Here is a 26456-nt window from a genome sequence, read left to right as displayed (position 1 = left end):
TATTCTTATAAATAAAGACACTTTTGCCAATGCATGACGATATATATGCTGATTATCTACAAGAAGATTTTATTTGAAGATTATTACCTATTGAACTGGAGTGCCTTTTTTGTATACTTGAACTTCACTCTGGTGTTTATGTCTACACTATTGTTTTAATGAAGGATTTTGTAAATTTGCCACCAGTTCATTTGCTTTCTCTGATTCAATTAAATAAATAATTAACCATGCTTTACGGTTTTCTAACTCCATCACATAGCATTAATCATCATCCATCATACCTCCGTCTATCATGTATCATTTGCCAGGACCAAAATCTGTCCTGTTAATTTCTCAGAATGTGGACTTTCAAATGCACTGTCAAGACATGTTTTGGGCAACCAAAATCTGCATCAATGTAAGTATTATACATATTTATATGTGTGGGAAGGGCAATGATGGGCATATCTAAACTGTCTCTTTTACATATTTCTTACACATCACTAAAAGAACATGTAAGCATTATTTATCTACATTTCATATTTATATAAGTGGGTCTTGGGGGCCACCTCTGCTGCAAGCATTGGGCAGTCTACTTTAGTTCAGATTTGGATGAAGTTTCCACCAGGGCAAATTATTTCTCAGCCCTCCCTCCCCATAAATATATTCGAGTCCCCTGGTTTAATTCAGAAGGGCAGCATTATGGCACAGAGCATATAAGTAAACAAGGTAATGAAAGCTCTTGGCAACCGATGAATACTCTGGCAATGAATTGTGAGCCTAATCTTTGAATATTTGTTGGATGGGTGCAGGCCACCTTCATCTCTCAGCATCATCATTTATTTATATAGCGACAGCGAATTAGGTAACTATTTAAAATTGGGTATCTACTTGTCTAAATACCTACTCATACTTCTGTCCATCGAATTACATTGGATTGTTACTGCCTCTTCACTCTCCGTATTGCCTGCTGTATAAAGTCTCACATTTAGTGTGTGCACAGCGTTTCAACATTTTTATCTCCTGCACCTTACACTAATTTTTTGTTGTTGTTTAATTTATCCAATAGACTTGCTTCAGTTGGTGGCAATGCTGATAAAAAAAAATTCGCTGCGGCTGCAATGGTCTACATGCGGTCATTGAATGTTAAAAAGCCCAGAAAATACCCTCACACACAAATTCCCTTTTTTAAATATAGATTTCACTGAATGACCCTTCCAAAATCGACAAGTATTGAAAAATACAAAAGATTAGAATATAATAATATATAGACTTTTTTGGGGGTGTGCAACTGCTGCTGAATTTCACACACAAACACCCAGTTTTTTCAAAATTATTTCAGTTGTCACTGACCCATACAAGATTACATTCAGTAGAAAAACTTTCACTTTTAAAAGAAAGAAATCTAATTGTTTTTGGATTCTGCTGCTAATAGTCTGACAGCAAAAGCACATGGTTTTTCTCAAAGAAATAAATATACTAGTTAGGTCAGAATAATATCTATCTAACACAGTCTGTATATACTGTCTAGTATTTTTTATATATATATATATATATATATATATAAACAAAAACAGACATAGGTCCTCTGCACTCACCATGTACAGACTGGGGTGCAAGAGGGGGTTGCCCACATTGTATAGACAAGAAAACAGGGATACTCTCCACTCTCCAAACACATAATCAATGCTATATCAAGTACTGTTCTATATGACCAGAATGGGAAGACTTTGGCGTGAGTTGCTCAGCTTAAACATATATTGCAATATGTGGAACTAACATTCCCTGTTTTTAATATAGAACAGTACTTGATATAGCATTATGTGTTTGGAGAGTGCAGAGTATCCCTGTTCCCTATATATATATATATATATATATATATATATTATATATATATATATATATATATATATATATATATATATATATATATATATATATATATATATATATGCAATGCATTAACAACAAACAGTAGCCACTAGTCTGTGTAAAGTCTATTTAAGATTGAAATTAAAAGCAATTGATCAGCAAACTATTGTAGCTGACCATTCTCCACATAACTGCTTTACAGTATTCTATTGACTTTCTATGTCCCTGGTTCACCCTGAACGCTATTTTATGAGCAGAGCACCACAGCTAACCTCCTCCCTGCACACTGTCTGTTTAAAAATTGCTCTTGACAAAACAAGGGAGATCTATATATACAAAATTGACCAGGAATGAATTTTTTCACCTCGTTTTGAGATCCGAGTTAGGCGGGAGAAAATGAGTCACTCGGATCCCCAACGTTGGATTTCGTCGGATGTCACATAATTCGAACCACTCTTTATATATATATATATATATATATATATATATATATATATATATAAATATATACATAAATATAGATATATATAGATATATAACCCCAATATGATCTTATGACAATCAGTTCTTGACATTGATGTGTTGAAAGCAGGAAAAATGGGTAAGCATAAGGATCTGAGGGACAAAGGCCAAATTCTAATAGCTAGACGACTGGGTCAGAGCTTTTGAAAAACAACAGGACTTGTCAGGTGTTCCCGGTATGCAGTGATTAGTAATAACCAAAAGTGGTCCAAGGAAGGACAACCCAACCTTATGAGAGTGCAAGCAACTGCACTTTAAATTGCGGCCATAAAAAAGGCATGGAAAATTTTAAGTGACATGCACAGTGGAGAAAGACTTGCATTTAAATGTCTGTGCATGTTATGTGATTAAAAGCAACAAATAACTGAGTTGTTTGTGCACAGCAGCAACAGGAAGCAGAGAACCACGTGGATGTGAGTGAGAAATTCTGCTTTGAAATAATGTTTAAAAAGAGTGCTTGCTGCATACAGGACGATTTAAGATATGTGGAACGTGTTGAAAAGAGTTAAACTTGTCTCAAGTGGATATGTCTGTGTTGGAATAGCAGAAGGGGTTAAACCCCTCAGCAGCAGTTAAAAATATTCTGCTCTGAAAAGAAAAGTGTTTTCATGGACTGAGTTGTGTTAATTGCTGCAAAGCAGACGTGTTCAGTAAGACTGGAAAATAAGGGGTTAAGAAAGAAAACGCAAATATAATTTTGCTGAAGTATAGAAAGTGTGTGAACCTGCAACACACAAGTTGGGTGTGGTCTAGGACCTGTGTAAAGTAAAATAAAAGTTTAATGTGACACATACTGGATATTGTAGTGTCACATACCGACTGGTATGACTGCTTGACTAAGTGAAATGATTTTTCTATAAAGAAAGTAAAGTGCTTCATCTTTATGAAGATAAAATTGTCTGCTTTCCAAGCTACATTAAGCAGAAGATAAATCATACTTGCCAACTTTTAAATAGTGCGGGACAGGGGTCGTGGCTGGAAGGCGGGAGGGGGCGGGGCACAGTCAATCGCATCATTTTGGCCCCACCCCACGCGACAGAAACTTAATTTTTGTCATGGGGCGGGGTCCAAATTACACGATTCGCGTCATTTTGGCTAGCAAATTGCAGGATGCGGGAGATTTGCCTGCTCTCTCGGGAGTCCGGGAGACCAACCCGGATTTCGGGAGTCTCCTGGACATTCCAAGAGAGTAGGCAAGTATGAGATAAATGTGTTCAAACCAGAAAGAGTTCATACATGTGTATTAAAGACTCAATATGGATAGAGACAAAAAACAGGACTTGGAGCACATTGGTGCTGTGATGGAGTATGACCCTTTACAATATGCTGAGTTGTAAGTTGCAAGATGATGTTTCTGAGAAAGGGCCAGACACCCATTTATTTGGATTTGAGGGAAAGATTGTTTTACAGTACCCTAAAATTGAAGATATAAAAAAGGCGTTGCCTCCAAATGCTTCTTGAAACAGAGAATTCTGTATTTTTATGCACAAGTAGAAAGCTCCTTTACTGGTTATAGTAGTGTGTTGAGGAATTTTCCTCTGTATTTGTTGCTTTTTGAATAACTCCACCCTTTCAATCACCTGCTATTAACCTACAAATTGATACAGGTACAGGTCTAGGCTGGGAAAATGGGGTCTGAGCTATATAAGCTCAGGTCCAATCTTTTTCAGCCTCTCGGCCACTGCACTACAGGAAATGATTGCGTGCCGCGGGCATTCCGATGCCAAGTCAGTCAATTCAAGACCTGGATTTCTCGAAGTATGCTTGGTTTCAGCTGTATGATTTGCACCAGCTGCAAAGCAGCTATAAGTGGCAACTGATAGTGATGACTGACACTGCATAGTCTTTGTTTCAACAAGTACACATATGTGTGCCACTAGTTAGCACAGAATATGTGTATGCAAGCAAGATATTTTTTTAAACCAACCATATTTTTATTAATGACTATACTGTTAGAGTTGTACATTTATTTTATAATATAATTTTTTTTGTATAAGTTCTGATATGACCTCATATTGCACATATGCTTGTACGTATACTGCACTCTGTTCTGTCTGTTAACATACAGCAATAACCATTTAGAGATGTAGAGCGCAGGTACACACAAATTCAAATCGAAATGCATCATGAGATATGTTTGGATTTGAATACTTCGGAACTATGCTCAAGTTTTGTGCTCTTTTTTAAACTACAACTTGTGTGCAAGTTGCATTCCGATTTGAATCAGGCCCTTTATGAGCAAATGCAGTACATTTCACAGTAGATTTGCAACGTAATAAACGTTATTTTTGGCCTTGAATTTACTTTTTTTCTCCAACCATTATTTTAGTGACTTTGCCTACTATGGACAAGTTGTTTATTTATCGAGTTTGATATATGTGACAGCTATATGACCTACCTTGTTTTATTGGCAGAAAAAGGGGAACATGACAGAAGATATTCAGTAAAACACATCTTGTTATCATGCTTGAGTGGAAAATGTTCTCAATTTTCCACTTACTCAAGTTAATTGCTGCTATAATTATGCTCTTATGCAAATCTAGAAAACACTGGAGTAGCTATCATCATTTTGGTTGCTAAAAAACACTGTGTACATATCCAAGTTTGTCTCAGTAAGAAAGTATTGCCATCATAAAAATATGTGGCAAAGTCTATTCGCTAAGCTAGCCATTAGATATATTATTTTTATAATATTTTGTTTCTTATTCTATACCAAACAATTGTTCCTGCAGCCATTCTCCTGATTAACAAGGGACCACATTATGGGGGTGATTTACTAAAAATAAAAATTAACTGTAGGTAAACTTCCTGGAACTGTATTTGCCTCTTTCTGGTCCAATCAGGGATGAAAACATAAGCCCTTCTTAGCCGTTTTCTTTTTCGGAACTCAGATCCCATAAGCCAGAAGTGCCCAAACCCCAGGGGCAAACGCAAGATTTGTAGAGGGGGGTTTCCACACCACGCCACCAGTGGGCGTGACCAGCATGCATGGGGGCGTGGTTATAATTTAGCCAACAGTGCTTGGCTGCTCTCCAACTCTCCCTATCCCCATAATATACATGGGCAATGCTGTATGCACTACTATTAGGTGCACGCAGCTCTCCCTTTTCAAGCAGAGCTGTGTGAAGCGGGAGCAGGGTCCAGCCACCTCAATTATACAGTGCCCCAGGCTTGGAGTGGGGTTTCCAGGCACTAGGAAACCCTCCCTCGGTTTGCCTATGAACCCAGTCCTCAAGAGCTACCAATAGTTCATGTTTTCAAGATTGCTGTCTGTAGAAACAGGCGAGATAAATAGTGGTCCAGCCAAATACATTTACTCCCCAGTCTTTTTCTATAGCACCTCTGCTATAAGCCTGCAACAGGTACAGGTATTTACAAAGTCTCTATATGAGCAGATGTACAGCCAGGACTGTGTAAAGGGCACTGGCCATAAATTAATATTTTCTAAGACTGCTAAAAAAGATAAATTATATTTGCTTACACTTTGGTATTTATGTTTACAGTTATTTTGCTTTTATAAGCTCTCACCTCTTTACTCTTGGCATGTCTTCTAGAGTGTCCAATCATGAACAAAACGGAAGAATTTATCAGCATTCCAGAAGATTAAAAAGAAAAAATGGTTCTTGACACTGTGCTTCGGGTAAAGGATGTAAAATATAATTACCAATGTTCATAACTTGGTTCATATTTATTTTATGTAACACCCCCCTAGTGGTGTTTTAGTTAAACCTTTACCTCAGTGAATAGAGGAGGGGTCACCTAGAGGGTAAGATAGAAGTTTCTGAAAAGTTACATAAACTGGTTACCATGGTGATAACCCAGCCCAGCCTGTGAGACTAAGTGAGAGGAAGGAGGGGCTGTCATTAAGGGGGGATAGGAACTGAGAAGGGAGACACAAGAGGAGAGTTGTAGCTGGGGACCTGGGGTGGAAGCTCCCAGGCTCCCCCAGCATTGCCTGGAAGTCTGAGCATGGTGACTGAGCCAGGGCAAGGAATGTGTGCACTGGATGAGGGGGAGAACTCCATGCCACTATAGAGAACCCAAGAGAGAGGGGGACACTTTGCATGGAAGAGGCCCTGGAGTGAGGGCTGCTACAAGAGGCCTGGTAGCTGTAGTGTCAGATCCTGAGGCTGAGAGTACACAGAGTGACGTGTCAGAGCACAGGAGACATCATCCCCGCAGAGGAGGGGTGAGCTGCAGTTGAGAGGTACACAGAGTGTGTCAGAGCTGCATGGAGGAGAGGCTGCCTGCCTATTAGCATCCATGCATGTGCCCCTGCAGAAAGGGTATCTGCAGTGAGTATGGAGTGTAAGAGAGACCAATGATTTATGTTACATAACATCTGGATAACATTAAGAACTGTGCAGGAGGAGTAATGAGATATATTTGCAACCATATTCGTATTGCTCATTAAGAACTGTGCTGGAGAGAGTAAGGAGCTGTACATATATTTCTTTATTGCTGCAACCATTATGATTATCGTGCTGGAGGAAGAGTGTAAATAAAGAGTTGAGTTTGTTATAGAGATGGTCTGGCGCCCAAATTATTGTGACTTCTATTACACTGCACCAAAGTGACATTACCTGTGTCCCACTAACTACAAAGAAACACCTGCATGTGCAGGGACCCCCTGATCATTTACACCCATGCCCATCAGCTAGCCAGGGCTTGAGAAGGAGGTGCACTGTGTACCCTTTGCACCCCACACTACACACAGTGACAGGGGGTTACATAATGGCGCCCAACGTGGGGCTCGAGCACAACAGATGGAGAAAGTGCTTGCAGGACACAGGAACTGAGAGCAGTGTGCCCAGCCGGAGAAACACCCTTGGGACACCATGTCTGACCGTCTCTAGGTGCCCAACAGAGACCAAGGGTAATGAGAAGGTAAAGCAAGTTGTTTGCTGAGTAGTTCTGTCCAGGACAGTATATGGAGCAGCAGTGTGCTTGTTGCTGAGACTTGTAGTGCCACTTATCCCAGCTGAGTGGGAAGCAAAAGAAGAAAAGGTTCAACATGTGAGGTGCAATTACAATGCAGTCTGTATATTGCCTTTCCTGAGGATTTGGGGAAGCAAAGAGAGGCAGGCTGTGCAAGTGACGTCTGTATATTGCCCTTCCGGAGGATTAGGGGGAGCAAAGAAAGGCAGATCGTCCACGTTGGAGAGAAAGGGGGGGAAGACAACCCCGCTGGTCAAATGCCACCCCTGCATATATTGCTGAGATGTATTTGTTGGGAGGGGCCCACGAGAGCCACCTGTCTCTTTTTGACCCAGGAGGGGGGAGACATGGGCAGGCATGGGCAGGTGCTACATTGCTTTGGCATAAAGCCATATTTAAATGTACATTGAAAGAAAACAGGACACCTGTGACTCACATGTTTACATCCATTGGGGGTGTTGTGGGGTATGCAATGTGAAATGTGTTTTATATTGATACTGCCATTGTATTGCTATGTATGTATTCACTTTACACTGTGATTTTTCATGCAATAGTGATGTAGAAAAGTTTACATGTGTGTGGTCATATGTGAGTTAGGTGTGAGTGAGATTAGCTAGGCAGCCCCATTAGGTGTAGTTTAGGGTGCCCAGCTAATCGGGGGAGAATGTAACACCCCCCTAGTGGTGTTTTAGTTAAACCTTTACCTCAGTGAATAGAGGAGGGGTCACCTAGAGGGTAAGATAGAAGTTTCTGAAAAGTTACATAAACTGGTTACCATGGTGATAACCCAGCCCAGCCTGTGAGACTAAGTGAGAGGAAGGAGGGGCTGTCATTAAGGGGGGATAGGAACTGAGAAGGGAGACACAAGAGGAGAGTTGTAGCTGGGGACCTGGGGTGGAAGCTCCCAGGCTCCCCCAGCATTGCCTGGAAGTCTGAGCATGGTGACTGAGCCAGGGCAAGGAATGTGTGCACTGGATGAGGGGGAGAACTCCATGCCACTATAGAGAACCCAAGAGAGAGGGGGACACTTTGCATGGAAGAGGCCCTGGAGTGAGGGCTGCTACAAGAGGCCTGGTAGCTGTAGTGTCAGATCCTGAGGCTGAGAGTACACAGAGTGACGTGTCGAGCACAGGAGACATCATCCCCGCAGAGGAGGGGTGAGCTGCAGTTGAGAGGTACACAGAGTGTGTCAGAGCTGCATGGAGGAGAGGCTGCCTGCCTATTAGCATCCATGCATGTGCCCCTGCAGAAAGGGTATCTGCAGTGAGTATGGAGTGTAAGAGAGACCAATGATTTATGTTACATAACATCTGGATAACATTAAGAACTGTGCAGGAGGAGTAATGAGATATATTTGCAACCATATTCGTATTGCTCATTAAGAACTGTGCTGGAGAGAGTAAGGAGCTGTACATATATTTCTTTATTGCTGCAACCATTATGATTATCGTGCTGGAGGAAGAGTGTAAATAAAGAGTTGAGTTTGTTATAGAGATGGTCTGGCGCCCAAATTATTGTGACTTCTATTACACTGCACCAAAGTGACATTACCTGTGTCCCACTAACTACAAAGAAACACCTGCATGTGCAGGGACCCCCTGATCATTTACACCCATGCCCATCAGCTAGCCAGGGCTTGAGAAGGAGGTGCACTGTGTACCCTTTGCACCCCACACTACACACAGTGACAGGGGGTTACATTTATTTTGTCAGAAAGAAATTATTTTTGTTTCACGAGTAGATGATAGCTAGTCATTAAAACGTTCATGAGCTAACAGCAGGCAAAAAAATATTTAACACTTTAATCAATAGACGTAGACATATATGGGTTCATTTAGAGTTGTCTGTTTTTTGTGTAAAATATGTGTAAAATATGCATTTATTTACTGCGAATGCGAGTAGACATATTTCCTTACTTCTAGAGAGTAGAGATTGATAGACTGAACCTGCTCTCACAAAAGTGATCAATGATCTACTTACTGCAAAGTCTAAGGGTTGTTTCTCCATACTCATTCTCCTGGACCTCTCTGCTGCTTTTGACACTGTTGATCATCCTCTTCTCCAGCACACACTTCACTTCATTGGCCTTCGTGACACAGTTCTTTCCTGGTTAACTTCCTACCTATTGTACCTCTGGCACATCCTCCCCTGCACTCCCACTATCTGTTGGGATCCCACAAGGTTCTGTTCTTGGTCCTTTACTGTTTTCGCTGTACAAATCTTCTTTTGGGGCACTAATTCACTCATTTGGGCTCCAATACCACCTCTACACTGATGACATCCAAATCTATATCTTTTCCCCTAACCTCTCTCCCTCTGTATTATCTTGTGTAACCAACTGTCTTTCTACTATCTCCACATGGATGTCCCACCGCTACCTAAAGCTCAACATGTTCAAAACAGAACTTATTATCTTTCCTCCTGCCAGAGTCACCACCTGCCCATAAAATCTCCCTTACTGTCAATAGCACCACAATTGTCTCAGTCTCCCAAGCCCGCTGCCTTAGTGTCACACTTGACTCCACCCTCTGCTTTATTCCTCACATCCAGAGTCTCTCAGAGTCCTGTCGACTCCACCTTAAAAACATTGCCAGAATATACCCTTTTCTTACTCAACATGCTACCAAAACTCTTATTCATTCTCTAATCAGCTCCCATCTTGACTATTTCAACCTCCTGCTATCTGGCATTCCTGACACCCATATATCCACACTTCATTTACTGGGCCCCCACACACACACACACACTGCATTCATTTACTGCCCCCCCCCAACACACACTGCATTCATTTACTGGCCCCCACACACACACTGCATTCATTTACTGGCCCACACACACTGCATTCATTTACTGGCCCACACACACACACACACACAAACACTGCATTAATTTACTGGCCCACACGCACACACACTGCATTCATTAACTGGCCCCACACAATGCATTCATTTACTGGCCCCCACACACACACACACACACACTGCATTCATATGCTGACACACACACACACACACACACACACACACTACATTCATATGCTGCCATCTCACACACACACTACATTCATATGCTGCTCCCTCACACACACACACACACACTACATTCATATGCTGCTCCCTCACACACACACACACACTACATTCATATGCTGACACAAACACACACTATATTCATATGCTGACCCCTCACACACACACACTACATTCATATGATGACACAAACACACACTATATTCATATGCTGACCCCTCACACACACACACACACACTACATTCATATGCTGACACAAACACTACATTCTGTCACTCACCGGACTGTTAGTGCCTCTCGTTTTAGACATGGGTCTCTCTCTCTCTTGCCGGCGCCTGTCTTGTGCCGCGGCCGTCTGCCATCTTGACCAAAGGATTGCGCATGTGCAAGAGCCACGGACTGTTAAAACCTTGTTCCTAGTCTCATTGGATAATTAATCACCTCTCACTACTTAAGGCACCTGTTGCCCTATTACCTTTGCCTGTTCTTGGTCCTCATTCCATTGAGACACCGAGGAGTTTCCTGTTCCTGCTTGTGCTATCTGTTTGCTGTGGATGCTACCTGCATCTGGACAAGTTCTCTCTCCACATTAGTGGTAATACCTGCCAGCCGCAGACCGCTCCATGCTACATTGTATCGTACCTGCACCTGGACAAGTCTTCTCTCCACATCATTGGTAATACCTGCCAGCCGCAGACCGCTCCATGCTACATTGTATCGTACCTGCACCTGGTCAAGTCTTCTCTCCACATCAGTGGTAATACCTGCCAGCCGCACATGTTCCATGCTACATTGTATCGTACCTGCACCTGGACAAGTCTTCTCTCCACATCAGTGGTAATACCTGCCAGTCGCAGACCGCTCGATGCTACCTTGTATCGTATCTGCACCTGGACAAGTCTTCTCTCCACATCAGTGGTAATACCTGCCAGCTGCAGACCGCTCCATGCTACATTGTATCTTACCTGCACCTGGACAAGTCTTCTCTCCACATCAGTGGTAATACCTGCCAGCCGCAGACCGCTTCAGGCTACCATCATTCTGCCGTGCTACCATTGTTTCCACTGCTCAGAGACTATGCATATATATCATTGACATTCCTTCTTCCATTCAGTTTGCATAGTTCCGTATATTCACCATACTCCCCAGAGGGCCGCGACCTGCACAGTGGCAGCCGCTAAAACCATACTTCCTTGCGGGAGTTCCTGGAGAAGACCAGCCACTGTGTTAGACTCCGCGCCTCTGGTAAGTAAAGCTACACCTGGTGAATTCTGGGTAAAACTCCTAGTGCCCGTGACACATTCATATGCTGACACAAACACACACTACATCCATATGCCGACCCCTCGCACACACACACTACATTCATATGCTGACCCCTCACACACACACACTCTACATTCATATGCTGACCCCTCACACACTGTCACACGTTGGTCCCATAGCTAGGTGCTGGTGTTGTGACTTGCCCTTTAAGAACTATGTTGGTGCTTGCTTTCGCTTCAGAGTCTCTACCTGTCCATAGGTGTTTCTCGTTATGTTGATTGGGACCTCCTTCTGAAGCCTATTGGTTCTAGAGGACTATTTCAAGCTCCCGTAATCATGGACTCATTGCCTGATCTTCGTGTTACTCACACTGCTGTGGGTTCTGGCTGCATATTTGACTTTCTGTTTATCTTCTGGATACTATCGGTTGCCGAAGTTACCTGTCATCATTGCTCTCCATTGGCTCCGCTGTATGCCAGTTTGTGGTTCATCTACAAGCTGAAGTTACGTGTTGTCATTCATCTGCACACAGAACTATTCGTGAGTTGTTTGCTACACCTACGCTCATGTTGATTGTCTCAAGTACTATTCTACTCGGCTGTCTATGTTGCGGTATTCTATGTTGAACTACAATCAAGTTCTCTTGTCATCTATGGTCCTATGTCTGGCACGGCTATTATTATTCTGCTGATTATTATTGCTGGACTGTTAATCTGAATATACTGCTAAGCCGGGAGCCTCTACTTCAATTTAAGTTGTGTGCATTACCAGCTGTTGTCTAATTGTGATGAACGCTCGCTTACTTGTTAACCGGATCTTCTGTGACTTGTAGTTCTACGCTCAGTTTGGATTTCGTTATCACACTGTTACTTCTAGGCAACACCTTCCTGCATGTTACCAGTTATACCCAAGTTCCTGGATAGCATATAACGTTCTCTGTTCCGCTATATGAACTATTGTGATACCTATAACCACCTGCTAAAATGAATCATATTATACGTTTGGATCAGCCAAGTCTAAATACTATTCTCATCGGACTTCTAGCTGTGTCAGTGGTTCACCTTCATCTGCTGTGTGTTCGTGTGGGATCCAAGTGTTCTAATTACCATCTAGCGTTGAACTGTTATATTGTCTATTTCGCATGCTGTTGCCATTGGTTACCAACTGAAGTACATCTGTGATTACGATTGTATTTTATTATTATTGCTGTTGTATCTTCTATCGATATATCAAGTTGCAACACTACTACCATTGTTTGTGTTATTGTTCCCTGTGATGCTCTCAAGTTAAGAACTTCAATTCCACTGTATCCTGTCTCTACCACCCTCTACTATTACCATCTAAGTAGAGGCTGGGGATCCATTATTATTCATAGCCGTGACACACACACACTCACACACTACATTCATATGCTGAAACACACACACTAAATTCATATGCTGACACAAACACACACTACCGCACCCCCCTTACTTACCTGGTTCCATCCGCGCACGCGCCGTTTCTTCCTCTCTTCTTCAAACATGGGACGGCACCAGTCATGTGGTGCGCGTCGCGTGTGACTACAGTAGAGAAGCACACAGAGTAGGAAGATGGGGGGATGGATCAAGGATCCGCAGCGAACGGGAGGTGGCTTGTCCCGTGGGAGAGGTCGCCACCTAGTCTGACTGTAGGGACTGGCCCAAAGTAATCTTTTTTTGTCCGGTCTGGGGGCATATGTCCCCAGGCCCTGCCCGCCCATAGGATACAAGCTCCCATCCCTGTTCCAACATCACCAACGGAACTAATTGGTTTATCTCTGTTTCCGACGAGACAAGTTTGAAGGGGACACACAAAGTGCACCACAGAGTGAGTAACCAACCCACTGTCTGAAGCATCGGTGTCCGCGGATGCCGATCACATGCTAGATGTCTCTCTGGAGGTTGATAATGACTTCAGAATACCAGTAAGGAACATTGATGTGGAGGAGAGAAATTGAACTAAAGGACTTTTTGGTATCTATTGGAACCTATATGCCAAGCGAGTATAAGTCTCACTCTCCAAATCTATTAGTGGATTCCATATTCCAGCGTCAACAATATTTATGTTGGGAATATAATTCTCTAAGAACGTTGGTAAAGGATTCCTAAGGAGAGATATATTGAATTATAAAGCAGACTGGTGATTGAATAATTGATACCTATTAACCCTTGTAGTACAGGGAGCTAATGCAGGAGCTATTATAGAATTCAAATTGTCTTATTTTTTGGTTTATTATTATCCATTTTGATGTGATATCAATGTATCTGTTTGATGTGTGCAATAAAACATAAAAAATACGCATTTTTATATGTTTTATTGCATTACTAAATATTGATTTTTAATATAACAAGTAATCCCTTCTAAATGGGTTTGTTAACTCTAAACTCAAGTCTTATATAAGCCATAGCTTATTTCCACAGCGCTGTTTCTTTGTATAGTTGTATTTTCTCTTTGTGTGGTTTGCAATAGGCCCTGAACTAGCTGCAGTGTAAAATAGCTTGTCATATACATTTATAAATGTACATTTTTTTTAGGTGGTAACATTCCCCAACTCTTATTTGAGTAAAAGATTATAATATCTTCTCCGTGAGTGCCGGATTTTGCCCCTGGTGGGAATTGGGTTGCTATTGTCTAATACTATAGATTGCAGTTACATTGGTGTTATATAGTGGGGTGCAGGTGCGCACTGGGGCTTTGGTTGTGATTGTCCCTTTGTTTGGAAATCAAGCACTTGAAATCTTGTGTTTGCCCTTGGGGAGGAGTACTCAAGCACTCTACGCTAATATAACATGGGGGCACTGGGTGCTGGCATAATTTTGACCAAAATGCAAGATATTACAGAATTCTTTATTATGCAGAGGAACAATTTATTGTATAGAGCTCTGTCTTGAGAACTTTGCAGCATTTCATCTTCAAGAAATAAAAAAAAGGCAGGGATATTTCCACTACACTATATGGACAAAAGTATTCAGACGTGTGACCATTACACCAACAGGGAGTGTAATGACATTGTATTTAAATACATATCTTTTAATATGGAGTTGGTCCCTCTTTTGCAGTGATAACAGCCTCCACTCTTCTTGGAAGGCTTTCCACAAGATATTGGAGTGTTTCTGTGGGAATTTTCTGCCCATTCATTCTGTAGAGCATTTATGAGGTCAGGTACTTCATCCTAAAAGTGTTCGATGTGGTTGAGGTCAGGGCTCTGAATGGGCCATAAAAGTTCTTCCGCGTAGAACTCATCAAACCATGTCTTTATAGTGATTGCTTTGTGCACTGGAGCACAGTCATATTGGAATAGAAAAGGGCCTTCCCCAAACTGTTGCCACAAAGTTGGAAGCCTAGCATTGTCCAAAATGACTTGGTATGCTGAAACATTAAGATTGCCCTTCAATGGAGATAAGGGGCCTAGCCCAAACCCTGAAAAACAGCCCCATACCATTATCCCTCCTCCACCAAACTTCACAGTTGGCATAATGCTGTCAGGCAGGCAACGTTCTCCCGGCATCCACCCAACCCAAACTTGCCCATCTGACTGCCAGAGAAGCTTGATTTATCACTCCACAGAACATGTTTCCACTGCTTTACAGTCCAGTGTCGGTGTGGTTTACACCACTCCATCCGACGCTTGGCATTGGGCTTGGTGAGGTGAGGCTTGCATGCAGCTGCTCAGCCATGGAAACCCATTCCATTAAGCTCCCGCCACTCAGTTTTTGTGCTTACATTAATGCCAGTGGAAGTTCGGAACTCTTCAACTATGGAATCAGCAGAGAGTTGACGACTTTTACGCACCATGGCCTTAGCAGTCATTGACCCCGCTCTGTGATTTTACGTGGTCTTCCGCTTCGTAGTTGAGTTCCTATTGTTCCTAAATGCTTCCACTTTCTAATCATATCACTTACAATTGACCGTGGAATATCCAGCAGGGATGAAATTTCACAAACCGACTTATTGCACATGTGATACCCTATCACGGTACCACGCTTGAAGTCACCGAGCTCTTCACAACAGCCCATTTTTATCACAAATGTTTGCAAATGGAGACTGCATGACTCGGTGCCTGATTTTATACACCTCTGGCAATGGGTCTGATTGAAACATCTCAAATTAATAATGAATACAGTTAAGAAAAGGATAAATGTACATTATGTACTGCACGGTTCATTCAATAATGTTTTTAACATTACCATATTCCTAATTTTAGGGTAGTTATTAAAAATAGTTCTTATTTTAATTTGTTGAATTGGCCAAGCCCGCTCTGGTTTTACAAACTTTTATGATGTAAAATAGGTGTAGTGTATTTTTGAGAGGGGTGGGGTTGCTGTTGGTGGAGAGAACTGTGAGGCGGGGATTTAGTGGTGATTGGGTGCGGAGAAGAATATAAGTGTGGGAGATGGGAGAGCTCTATGTAATGTGTCTGGAGGTGAGTGGGATATTTATTTAATGGTGAGTGTAAGTGCTTGTCATTTAATAGTGTGTGGGAGATAATTTATTGGTGGGGCACTTTTGAATTATGCAAATTTGATGGTGGGAGCGACATAGTTTAATAGGTGGGAAACAGTAGTGCCTATTTAAGGTAGATTCTAGCTTTCATTTATTTAGTGCTTTCTACAAAATGACAGCTAGAATCTGATTGGTTGCTATAGGCAACTTCCCCATTTTTTCATACCTGCAGCTTAGTAAATCTAGCCCATTTCTCTGTCTGTGTGTGTTGAAAGGGAATTTAGAATGTAAGCTCCAATGGGGCAGGGACTAATGTGAGTGAGTTCTCTGTACAACGCTGCATAATTAGTAAAAGGTGTATATAAAAGATGGTGGACTGCGCTAAACTCAGTTGCTGCTGTTTTCTCTTAGAAGAACAAAAGTTCTAACAAAATGGTCAATCTATGGAAAATCAAGAGTATCCTGCGCTACTGAGTGCATTCACATATCTCTGTTATAGAGTTGTACACCACAAATAACAATGCACAAATGCTCAAACAATGAAGTGAAAAAAGTAAATAAAATACTTACATTCAAATCTTGAGGAAATACATGTGTCACAATAAAGTGATCCTTCCCTTCTTACAAATTCGAAGTGGTATATAACATGTAGGGAAATAAAAAAATAACAACATAGTGTGACATTGTTTCAAACAATGTTACTGTGTAAACAGTTTATATTTTCTTGAAACAATTACTTGATGTAGGTTAATCCATGTGATTAGTTTCACCACATTCACTCTGCTATGTGGTTCTACTTACTAGACAATAAATGTATAATTGCCTTCAGTGTAAAATAATAATGATCTATAAGGATCTATAATCTTAGTACTTTAATTCCCAATGGTTTAAATGTAGAATTTGAACTGAAATGATTCTTAAATTGAATATTTACTTGTGGTTTCTCTCTCTATTATTTCCTATATTTATTTTCCTTTAGGATTCGCTACATCATCATTTAATGTAGATACATCAAAGATTCAATATACTGTATATTTTTATGTCCTGATGTATTATTATGTATTCAATGATGCAATAATAAGAAATGTCTATCAACCGAACAGTTGTATGACATATAGCATATTTGATACATATACAACACTATGTCCAAATGTGTACAAGTTATAGTTTCATGATGAATAAATTGTTCAACTTTATTTTATTTTTATTTTTATTAATGCTGGAAATGTCTCTCCTTTACTTACCATACACTCCTTATAGAGATATTTCACCACTCTAAATATATCCAAAAGCACTGTTTATTACCTCAGTTTACCATAACATATACCAATAAATTGTATTACCTAACGCTTTATTTTAACACCTATTCCGATAACCGGAAGTTTGATTTGGAATGCATTTGCATTCCGAGACTCAGTTTGGGAGTTTTTGTCCGATACCGAAAGTGGGGTTTGGAACGCATATCGCGTCCCACTAATCAATCTTAGGATCGACATTCATTAGCCACTATCTCACAAACAGGTTTGGAATACATGGGAAAGGGTAGGTGGAACGCAATCAGCAATCCACTCCCCGATTCAATGTTTTGCATTTTAATCGATTCGAGTACATATATTCAGTCAAAATCGCCATTAATAGGAGTGATATGGTGAAGTATCGGAATAGACGTGGTTGCTAGAAGAATACTACATATGAAGTCCTATGACATTTTACATATCTGGTGGAAGGAATATAAGATGTTTTTATTTCTACAATTAATTGTAACTTCCATTCTAAATATATGATTTTTATTATGGATTTCTGTAAATCAATTATACGACCTATGAACCTGTATCAGAGGGACTTCCTGTATAAAAGGGAACCAAATTCTATTCAGCCCTATCCTTGAAAAAGACCTGTCATAAGAGGTTGAAACGTGTCGGAAAGGGGGCTGCACTTTGTGGAACAGATTGGATCCCAAAGTTACCATCTGAAGGACCAGAGGAGCAAAAACTGGGCGTACAACCCGGGAATTTATAACTACACGCTCATTTTCTGTATCTATCTGGTAGAAATCTATTCAATACACCTATGTTTCAGTTTTTCTTACTTTATATGTTATATATTTTTTGTATGGTTAATATATATGCCAGTATGTGCAATAAAAGTATTTTTAAGTTTTAAACGGTATCATGCTAGACCCGTTTTATTCTTTGCTATATCCACACTGAGGATTATCCCTGATGGAAGACAAGACCAAAGGAGTTTTGATATCATGACTGCTTCAAATTTTCTTCTTGTGTTTTCACATAAGGATTTAAGTGGTGAAGGACCAGATATTAAAATAGGTAATTATTAATTGAGCACTGAAGGTGATTATACAATTATTCTAGCAGTTATAGTAGTAGTAGTATTCTAGTATACATCTACAGCTTGATAAATGTATCAAGCTGAGAGTTTTCCGGCGGGTTTGAAAAACCAATCAGATTTTAGCTGTCATTTATGTAGTACATTCTACAAAATGATAGCTAGAATCTGATTGGTTGCTATAGGCAACATCTCCACTTTTCAAACCCGCCGGAAAACTCTCAGCTTGATACATTTACCCCCTAGTCTAGTAAGTAGAACCACATAGGAGAGTGAATGTGGTGAAACTAATCACATGGATTGACCTACATCAAGCAATTGTTTCAAGAAAATATAACCTATTTTAACAGTAACATTGTTTTAAACGATGTCACAGTATGTTGTTATTTTTTTATTTCCCTACATGTTATATACTCTTTATCTAGTGACTCATCAGCTCCCGACCATCAGTATATATTGCTGTTGTTCCTGTGTCCTTACCACTTACCTGTGGGTTCCATCGTTTCTTCCTGCATCACCTGGCTCCTCCACATCGTTCTGCTGTTCGCTCACTCACGGGACCGCGACCTGCAAGTTTGGTGCAGCTAAGACCATATTTCCGTGCGGGGGTTCCTGGTGAAAACCACCTACCTGTAGGACTCCGCGCCTGTGAGTTAGCCTAGCTATGTCCAGCAGAGCCTAGGGATCTATTTCCAGTATAGCCAACCGTGACAAACAGTAATGCAACACTAGATAACACTGAACTAATGGTCTAATATGTAGTGACTCTGGTTTTATTTTCCATTTCATTTCTGAAACTTTTTGTGCAACTTATGTTGTATGTCTTGTTACTAACTGTTTTGTAATTAAGCCTTGGTAATATTTTTCGGATTAAAATAAATTGAATCTAGCATATTCTCTATGATTCTTTGTGACCTTAAGAAGCCAAGTGAGGCTCATGCTACATTTGTATGTGATTTAAGTGTGAAACATTAATAAGTGGTTTTGGTGAATGCAAGGACGCCATAGTAAATCCTTCCTGGTGGCAGAAAAGGTGTATTCATTGGTAAGTGACTAAGGTGACTCCAGTCATGGCCAGCTGTTCAGATTGTTGTATCTGAGACAGGCTGGGTGTTCTTGACATCTGTGTTAAGACAACAAATCTGGATCTCCATAAGTGCAACTCCAACAACTGAGACAGCTTAAAGAATGGAAAAATATTGATCTAGGTATTCATAGTTAATAGAGAATTAGATAAAAAGACTACTGGTAGTTCAACTAAGTATTTACAGAAGAGGATGAGTTAAATTAAGGTAGTTCCATTTTTTAATTTCTATTAATGATTTTACTAAAACCATTTTGGGTCTCTGCGAAGACGAAAGAGGACCACACAAATCAGAGACTCTTGTGTGAAAAAGTTGCTGCAAACTCTGTACTTTTTGATGGGTTAAACCTAGGTTACAGTCAGTCCAGACACTAGTTGCCAAAACTGCTTTATTTAAAAGTCAAAGTCTTACAAAGTCTTTATAAAGTCGATCTTGAGGTCAGCTGGTTTCTGTGTATGTCTGTTGCAGTAAGATATTTCTTGTTCTAAGAATTGTAGGCTCTGTTTTTCCTCCACTTTGTTAAAACAATAACTTTCACATAGAGTCTAGACATAGAATTCTACTTTATGTACAGTACAATAGATTGTCTACAATACAAAAATAACTATGGATTTCAGATAAGAGTCAGTATTCCAATTTTTTCCTACAATAATGTTTGGTCAAACAAAGCTATATTCTGTTGAATTTGATTGCCAACAGGACATACAAGCAAGCCTCTATAAGATTGTTTCATCTGCCCTAAATCTATCTATTACATTCACATGAGAAGGGCATGATTTGTTCCATTCTAATGTGAATATACTATTCATCCATGACAGGGTTATTGAATATTCTGAGAGATTTGAAAAAAACAAACAAAAAAACCAAGAAGGAACAAACCATCTTGGAGCATTATAGAGTGAACTTGATTGCCAAAGATCACCCAACTTTGGGCATAAATAATGCAAGACCAGCAACCAGAACTCGATTGTGCATACAATTCCCAACACGGTTCACTGCAATTCAGGAAAAGCTCACTCTTGCCTGCACCCTAGTGTGTCACTGGACAGCAAACACTGCTAATTCTATGAATATCAAAAACTTCAAGCTACCTCCTTCAGTACTGCTAGTTTGGGGCAAAGAATTTCTTGTAAAAAAAGATGTTTGGAGTTCTTTCCACAGCAAGTAACATTAATGTATTTTAAAGCATATGTATTACAGAGACAAATACTATAACTGAAATACCTGGTATATTGATGGTTTACTATGTCCAGTAGTCTGCTTTCGATACTTAACGGTTCATCCCGCAGTGCTAGTTCTGCTTACCAAAAGAGGCCCACTGAGCACTCGCTTTCCCTTCTGCTCCACGGGAGGATTCTGTCCTCTCTGAGCTCGCCTTAGGCACAAGCAGGCTGGGCTAGGGACAGGGGGGCATCTGTCTCCAGGGCTGGTCCCATAGTGGCTACCTTGGGCTGGGTCACTGGGCCACCTGCATTTTTTTCCTTTCAAATAGGCTGTTGAGATTTTCCGGCCCTCCACTGACCTTAGGACACCTGCGCTATGGTTTGACAGGTGCCGTATATACATGTAGATATAATATTTCTGTGTAATGAATAAAAATAAACTAAAGGGTTCCTTAGAGCGCCTCACATATGATTGCAGCTCAAAACTCTGAACTTCACCTATACATTTGTTGAAAATATATATATAAAAATCAAGAACATGTAAAGATTAAAGTGCTATCAATCTCCCACATATCAAATTCAAATGTATAAATAATACTTATATTTGATCTCTTGACCAGGTGTTCCCCAATAGGATTCTCAATGGTATGATACAAACATGAAAAACAAAAATAATTTGAACACAACAGTGTAATATTGTATGAATTAATATACATATATAATAAACATTCAAACTATATAGTCTGTGATTCTTTTTGTTTTTATTCTTTCACAGTGTGACTTCCCCTTTGTGAGAAAACTTACAAGACCAAAACTTGTGAATTCCTCATTATAAAGAGTAGATCTGTGATAATGAATATCTCCACAAGGTAGAGCTCCTTAATAGTTTATATAGAGACGTTTTGACAAAATTATGAAGAGAATATATCCATATGGATAGTTGTCATGTAAATTTAAAAATAAATATCTAGTGCAATAAGTTTTTAAAAAAAATAAAATAAAAAATGTATTATTTTACATTACATTGGTAATGGTTTGTTATAATGACTCTCAAAGTTCTAATTGCATTTCTTTATGTACTAATGGAGTGGAGAATTTCCTCTATGTTTCTATGTTACTTGAGTATTAAGAAAGGCTATTATTGCTCATAAGATTATTTGGACTATTGAAAATAGCAGCCACCATGATCACCCTACTTTTGTATGTATAAATAAATATAATAATTAATATATCTTGCAAATCATTGTTTTTTCTTCAATTAAAAAAATCTATTTAAGTTCTCAGCTGTTTGTTTGTTTTTTTTAAAAAAAAGAAAAAATATTTCCAAATAAATATTTTATTTTTGTTCAAATCTCACTGTCCATACTTTACATGGATTTATTAAAGTGAAGTGAATACATTATTATTATTATGCAGTGTAAGTAATGTGAGCTATATTGCAGTGACAGTACACCACACATAACCTTATAAGGTGTTAGTACTGAAGGTAAAAAGGAGTATATTGGATACAAATGGGGCAGTCACATAACCTTGTAAATAGGCAATATATAGACAATCATCACATACATAATAAGGTAGTAATTAATCATGCTCCAAATAATCCAACCCAGCTCCTAATGGGGATAAGCAGGGGGTGGAGGGGGCTTTGTAGCAGGTGAATTTGTACTAAGTCTTCCTTAGATGACCTTGTAGTAATTCTGATCTGCCAACTTATTATGTTTACTCACCATACCAACACTGGTTTCCTTCTAGATCTGACAATTACCTTTGTAAATATTCATCAGACATTTTTACCTTTTACCCCAAAATATATTTAGATACGTCGACGTTACCCCCTTGATTTGAAAGGAGGGAAATCTAATACTATTAATTATTGGAATTCAAAATTTTATTGAATCTATTCAAAATTTCTTTGAAAGCTTCAACTTCAAAACTTCAGGTTTAGGAGAAATTATGTTGCTTCATTTTTGGAACGAGAGCATCAATATTGAGGCATTTTGATGACAGAGCAATTTGGATACAGTCTTCAGCGTCCAATCAATTTCTCTGCTTTGTTTTTATGTTTGTTAGAGTGGAAAATCCTTGTTCACAAAGGTAGGTTGTTGCAAAAGGCAGCAATTTTTTGACTGCCTCCTCATGTGCAATTTTGAATGCCTTTGCAGCTGTTGACATCCAAAAATATGACAGATCTGCTTTGTCTTCAAATGCAATACGTGCTTCATTATTGCATCGAAGCTCAAGAAGAGCCTGTGCCAACCCTTGAGGCTCTTCTGGTACAACAGCAATTTCACATTTAAAGGGGTCTACAATCCAACTGACAGCATGTGAATCAGCAGCATTACCCCCAGGAATTTCATTTTTACCCCATTTGGGGTAATTTACCCCTGTTCCCTGACCACTGTTGTAGACCAATTATCATATTGTGTATTATTTCATATAATCACTTGTAATCATGTCAGTAATTTTCATAAAGAAAGATCAGTACATTTTGTAGTATTACAGATAATATAGTATTGTTTTTTTGTTTTGTTTTTTTAATTCTACAATTTGTTTTAAACATTTTCATTCTAAATATACACTAATCTGCTAGTGGCTCATAAGTGGCCAACCAATTATTGTGAGCAATTTGAAAGAATCACCTACATTTTTTTTATTCCAAACACAGAGCATGTCATGTTTTTAGAATCATCACGCGCAGTAGCATTTACATTTTTGATATAGGGCAACCTAAACATACTTTACTTTAGTTGATGATTTTGTTCAATACTGTTTTTCATTTAATTGTGATTCAGTTTCATTGGTTTCTTGGTTGGGGAAACGTAATTACATCTGAAATGTGAACTTTAAAACATTTGTGTATTGAAAATGATGTGTGCAACTGATCTTCTTTATATATTTTTCAAATATCCTTCTTATTGTTATTCATTTTTGCCAATGGTCTGACGTGATTTGTATTCCTTATGATCTCATTACCCACAAGAATTGCAGGACAAAATAATGAAACCAGTTAGATTTAGATTTATTTCAAAGCCACTACATACAGTATAAAACATACAAAAGCTAAAACCCTCTGCACTTGCTTAATACAGGGACTGTTGAATTATGAAATATATGAAATTCACAAAATACAGTAGCTGTAAATACCGGGAAGCATAAAATATAATACTACATGTATTTCAGGTAAAGACATTGAAAAATATACACATTCTGCCACAAATTGTTCTATTTCAGGAAATTATGATAATGCACAAACATTAGGTGCTAGATTTACTAAGCTGCGGGTTTGAAAAAGTGGGGATGTTGCCTATAGCAACCATTAAGATTCTAGCTGTCATTTTGTAGAAAGCACTAAATAACTGAAAGCTAGAATCTGATTGGTTGCTATAGGCAACATCCCCACTTTTTCAAACCCGCAGCTTAATAAATCTAGCCCTAGGTGTTAACTTGGATGAGGCACTATTTTTTATATCACAGAAAAATAGAAATGGCAGTTTTGTAACCAGTGACCTGCATACAGGATTTTACAAGACTTTAGGACTTTGCTTTTTTTGCATCCTTCCGCACACTGTCTGTAACTGGATCCACTTTTCTTTTACAAGACTGAAAAAAAGAAGGAAATAATGGTGGAAAAATCTTTAAATTAATTGCCTTATAAAAAAGTTGTATTTGGATTAAACGCTACCTTTACTCAATTAAAGGACACTGTTAAATAAACGTATCTAAGTGTTGTTGGGTAGAAATTAAAAGGTAGGTCCATTCAAATTTTGCTGCTCATATTCCTCTACTGATAACAAGATGATTTGCTAATAAATTTTAATAATGTTTGCTGCCTTTGTGTCATAAGCGGATATTAAAATTCTTTATTAAGCGAGTTAAGCAGAAATTTAATAATTGAGTTTGGGAAATAATAATGGATGCCAACAAATTACTCTTGCTCACTCTATTTGCTACATTAGAACTTTGAAAAGAGCAACCACAACTTTGTTGCTGCATTATGTAAAATAGTTAACCGTTGTGCAAAACGAGTTCTTGCAATTACGGTACGGGAGTGGGAGGTGTCAATGGGGGACATACTATGCACCCCAGTGCTTTCACTTTCCACATGATTCCATCCACATGCTTTTACTAACGTTAACCAATGCCAGGAAAATCATGTATTTTGAGGTCTTTTACTTTAAATGTTGTTTTTCAACCATAAGTCACCAGTACACTAAAAAAACAATGCTCACAAATCCTCAGCAATTGCATGACAAAAAATAACAAAAAAGTGAACATTTCATTAAAAATGTTACTACCAGCAAAATAGTATCGTCAAGGTTTAAATAAAAAAATAAACATGAAACATTCTGGGGTACATTTATCAAGCTGTGGGTTTGAAAAAGTGGAGATGTTGCCTATAGCAACTGTATCTAGCTGTCATTTTGTAGAAAGTACTAAATAATAACTATAATTTGATTGGTTGCTGTAGGCAACATCTTCACTTTTTCAAACCCGAGGCTTGATAAATTTACCCCTATGTGTTGATTGTAGGAATGCCTGATGGCTCTTTAGTATTATATTATATTACATCCTGTGATGTCACAAAAACAATCATTAGTGGCAGGCAGACTCATAGAAAAGCCATACTGCATTTATATAGCTAGGTGAATTGGATCTAAAAAACTGGATTGCCTCCCTTTAATGTTAATCTGTTAATGCTGGCAACAGGGAAACTTATTGGAGTATAGTGTGATTTCTCAAGGTCTTGACTGGTTAAAAATAGTTAAAAGTAAGAGTATTTTTATTCTTACGTTACATCCGTTTCTCTGATTCCTTTTGGGGAACACTATTACATTGGGGTGTAGAGACTGGTAAAGGAGCTGGGAATTTAACCTTAAAACTACACAGTTTTAGAAGCTTCTCCTTGCTATAATCCCTTCTCCAGCAGAACATCACTTATTAACTAATAAAATCCCATAGGATAGGACAGAAAAATCAACCATACGAGTATAACACAAACATTTAAAACCCTAAGCACAAACAAATAAGGGTGGGAGAGCAGTGTCCGCCAATAAGAAACTGAAAAATGGATTTAACTTAAGTCCAAAACTCCTCTTTTCTCTTTCTTCCTATTTGGGGACACTGCTACTTTGGGGATGTTCCAAAGCTACCCCTAGTGGTGGGTAAGCTCAGAAATAGCTGTGAGCAAAACTTTTCACCCAAAGCTGTGTCTCTCTGGACACATACACATTGATTCCAGAATTGTTTTTTAAAGTATGGACGAAAGACCAGGTAGCTGCACAACACAACTGCTCAGGTGATGCTCCTTACCGCATGGTCCAAGAGGCACTCACTGGTAGAGTGGGCCCTCGTATTGTATGGAACCAGCTTTCCAGCACTAGTATAAGCACGCTGAATACCAGACCTAATCCATCTGGCAATGGGTGGCTAAGTTGCTGGCCAACCCCTTCTCTGTACATTGGGGAGGACCAGTAGGCCATCGGTTCTATGCATTGCTGTATTTCTACCTAGATAGGTTTTCAGGGCATTAACCACATCTATTAAAGAAAGGGATTTTTCTTTACTAGAAGGGCAATTTTTCCTTCGTGTTGGAATCATAATTTCTTGATTTATATGGAATTTAGTAAGAGACCAGGTCCTAGCCTTAAGTATGGATTGGATATCACTCTCAGAGAGACCTTTAGCCTTAAGGATTATAGCCTCAACAGCTGCACTGTTAAAAGCCAACTGAGTTACATTCTGGTGTAGAAAGGTACATTGTAATTCTCCATGGTGATTTATAATTCCACGG

At 39.3% G+C, this 26456-nt stretch overlaps 1 protein-coding gene across 2 annotated transcripts in view; it reads right to left on the bottom strand.

The window, feature by feature from the left end:
* Positions 1-23663: 23663 nt before the first annotated feature.
* SMARCA1 (SNF2 related chromatin remodeling ATPase 1) overlaps positions 23664-26456 on the bottom strand; it is a 150499-nt gene continuing 147706 nt past the window's right edge. For both annotated transcript variants that reach the window (XM_075184360.1, XM_075184359.1), the window contains one exon: positions 23664-24265. In XM_075184360.1, the coding sequence (XP_075040461.1) occupies positions 24197-24265 (69 nt within the window). In that variant the 3' untranslated portion in view covers positions 23664-24196. The remainder of the gene's footprint in view (positions 24266-26456) is intronic.

This window comes from Mixophyes fleayi, chromosome 9, assembly GCF_038048845.1.
Source record: "Mixophyes fleayi isolate aMixFle1 chromosome 9, aMixFle1.hap1, whole genome shotgun sequence".
NCBI lineage: Eukaryota > Metazoa > Chordata > Amphibia > Anura > Limnodynastidae > Mixophyes > Mixophyes fleayi.
The sequence above is the reverse complement of the archived record's forward strand: the minus strand, read 5'-3'. Positions and strand labels throughout refer to the sequence as shown.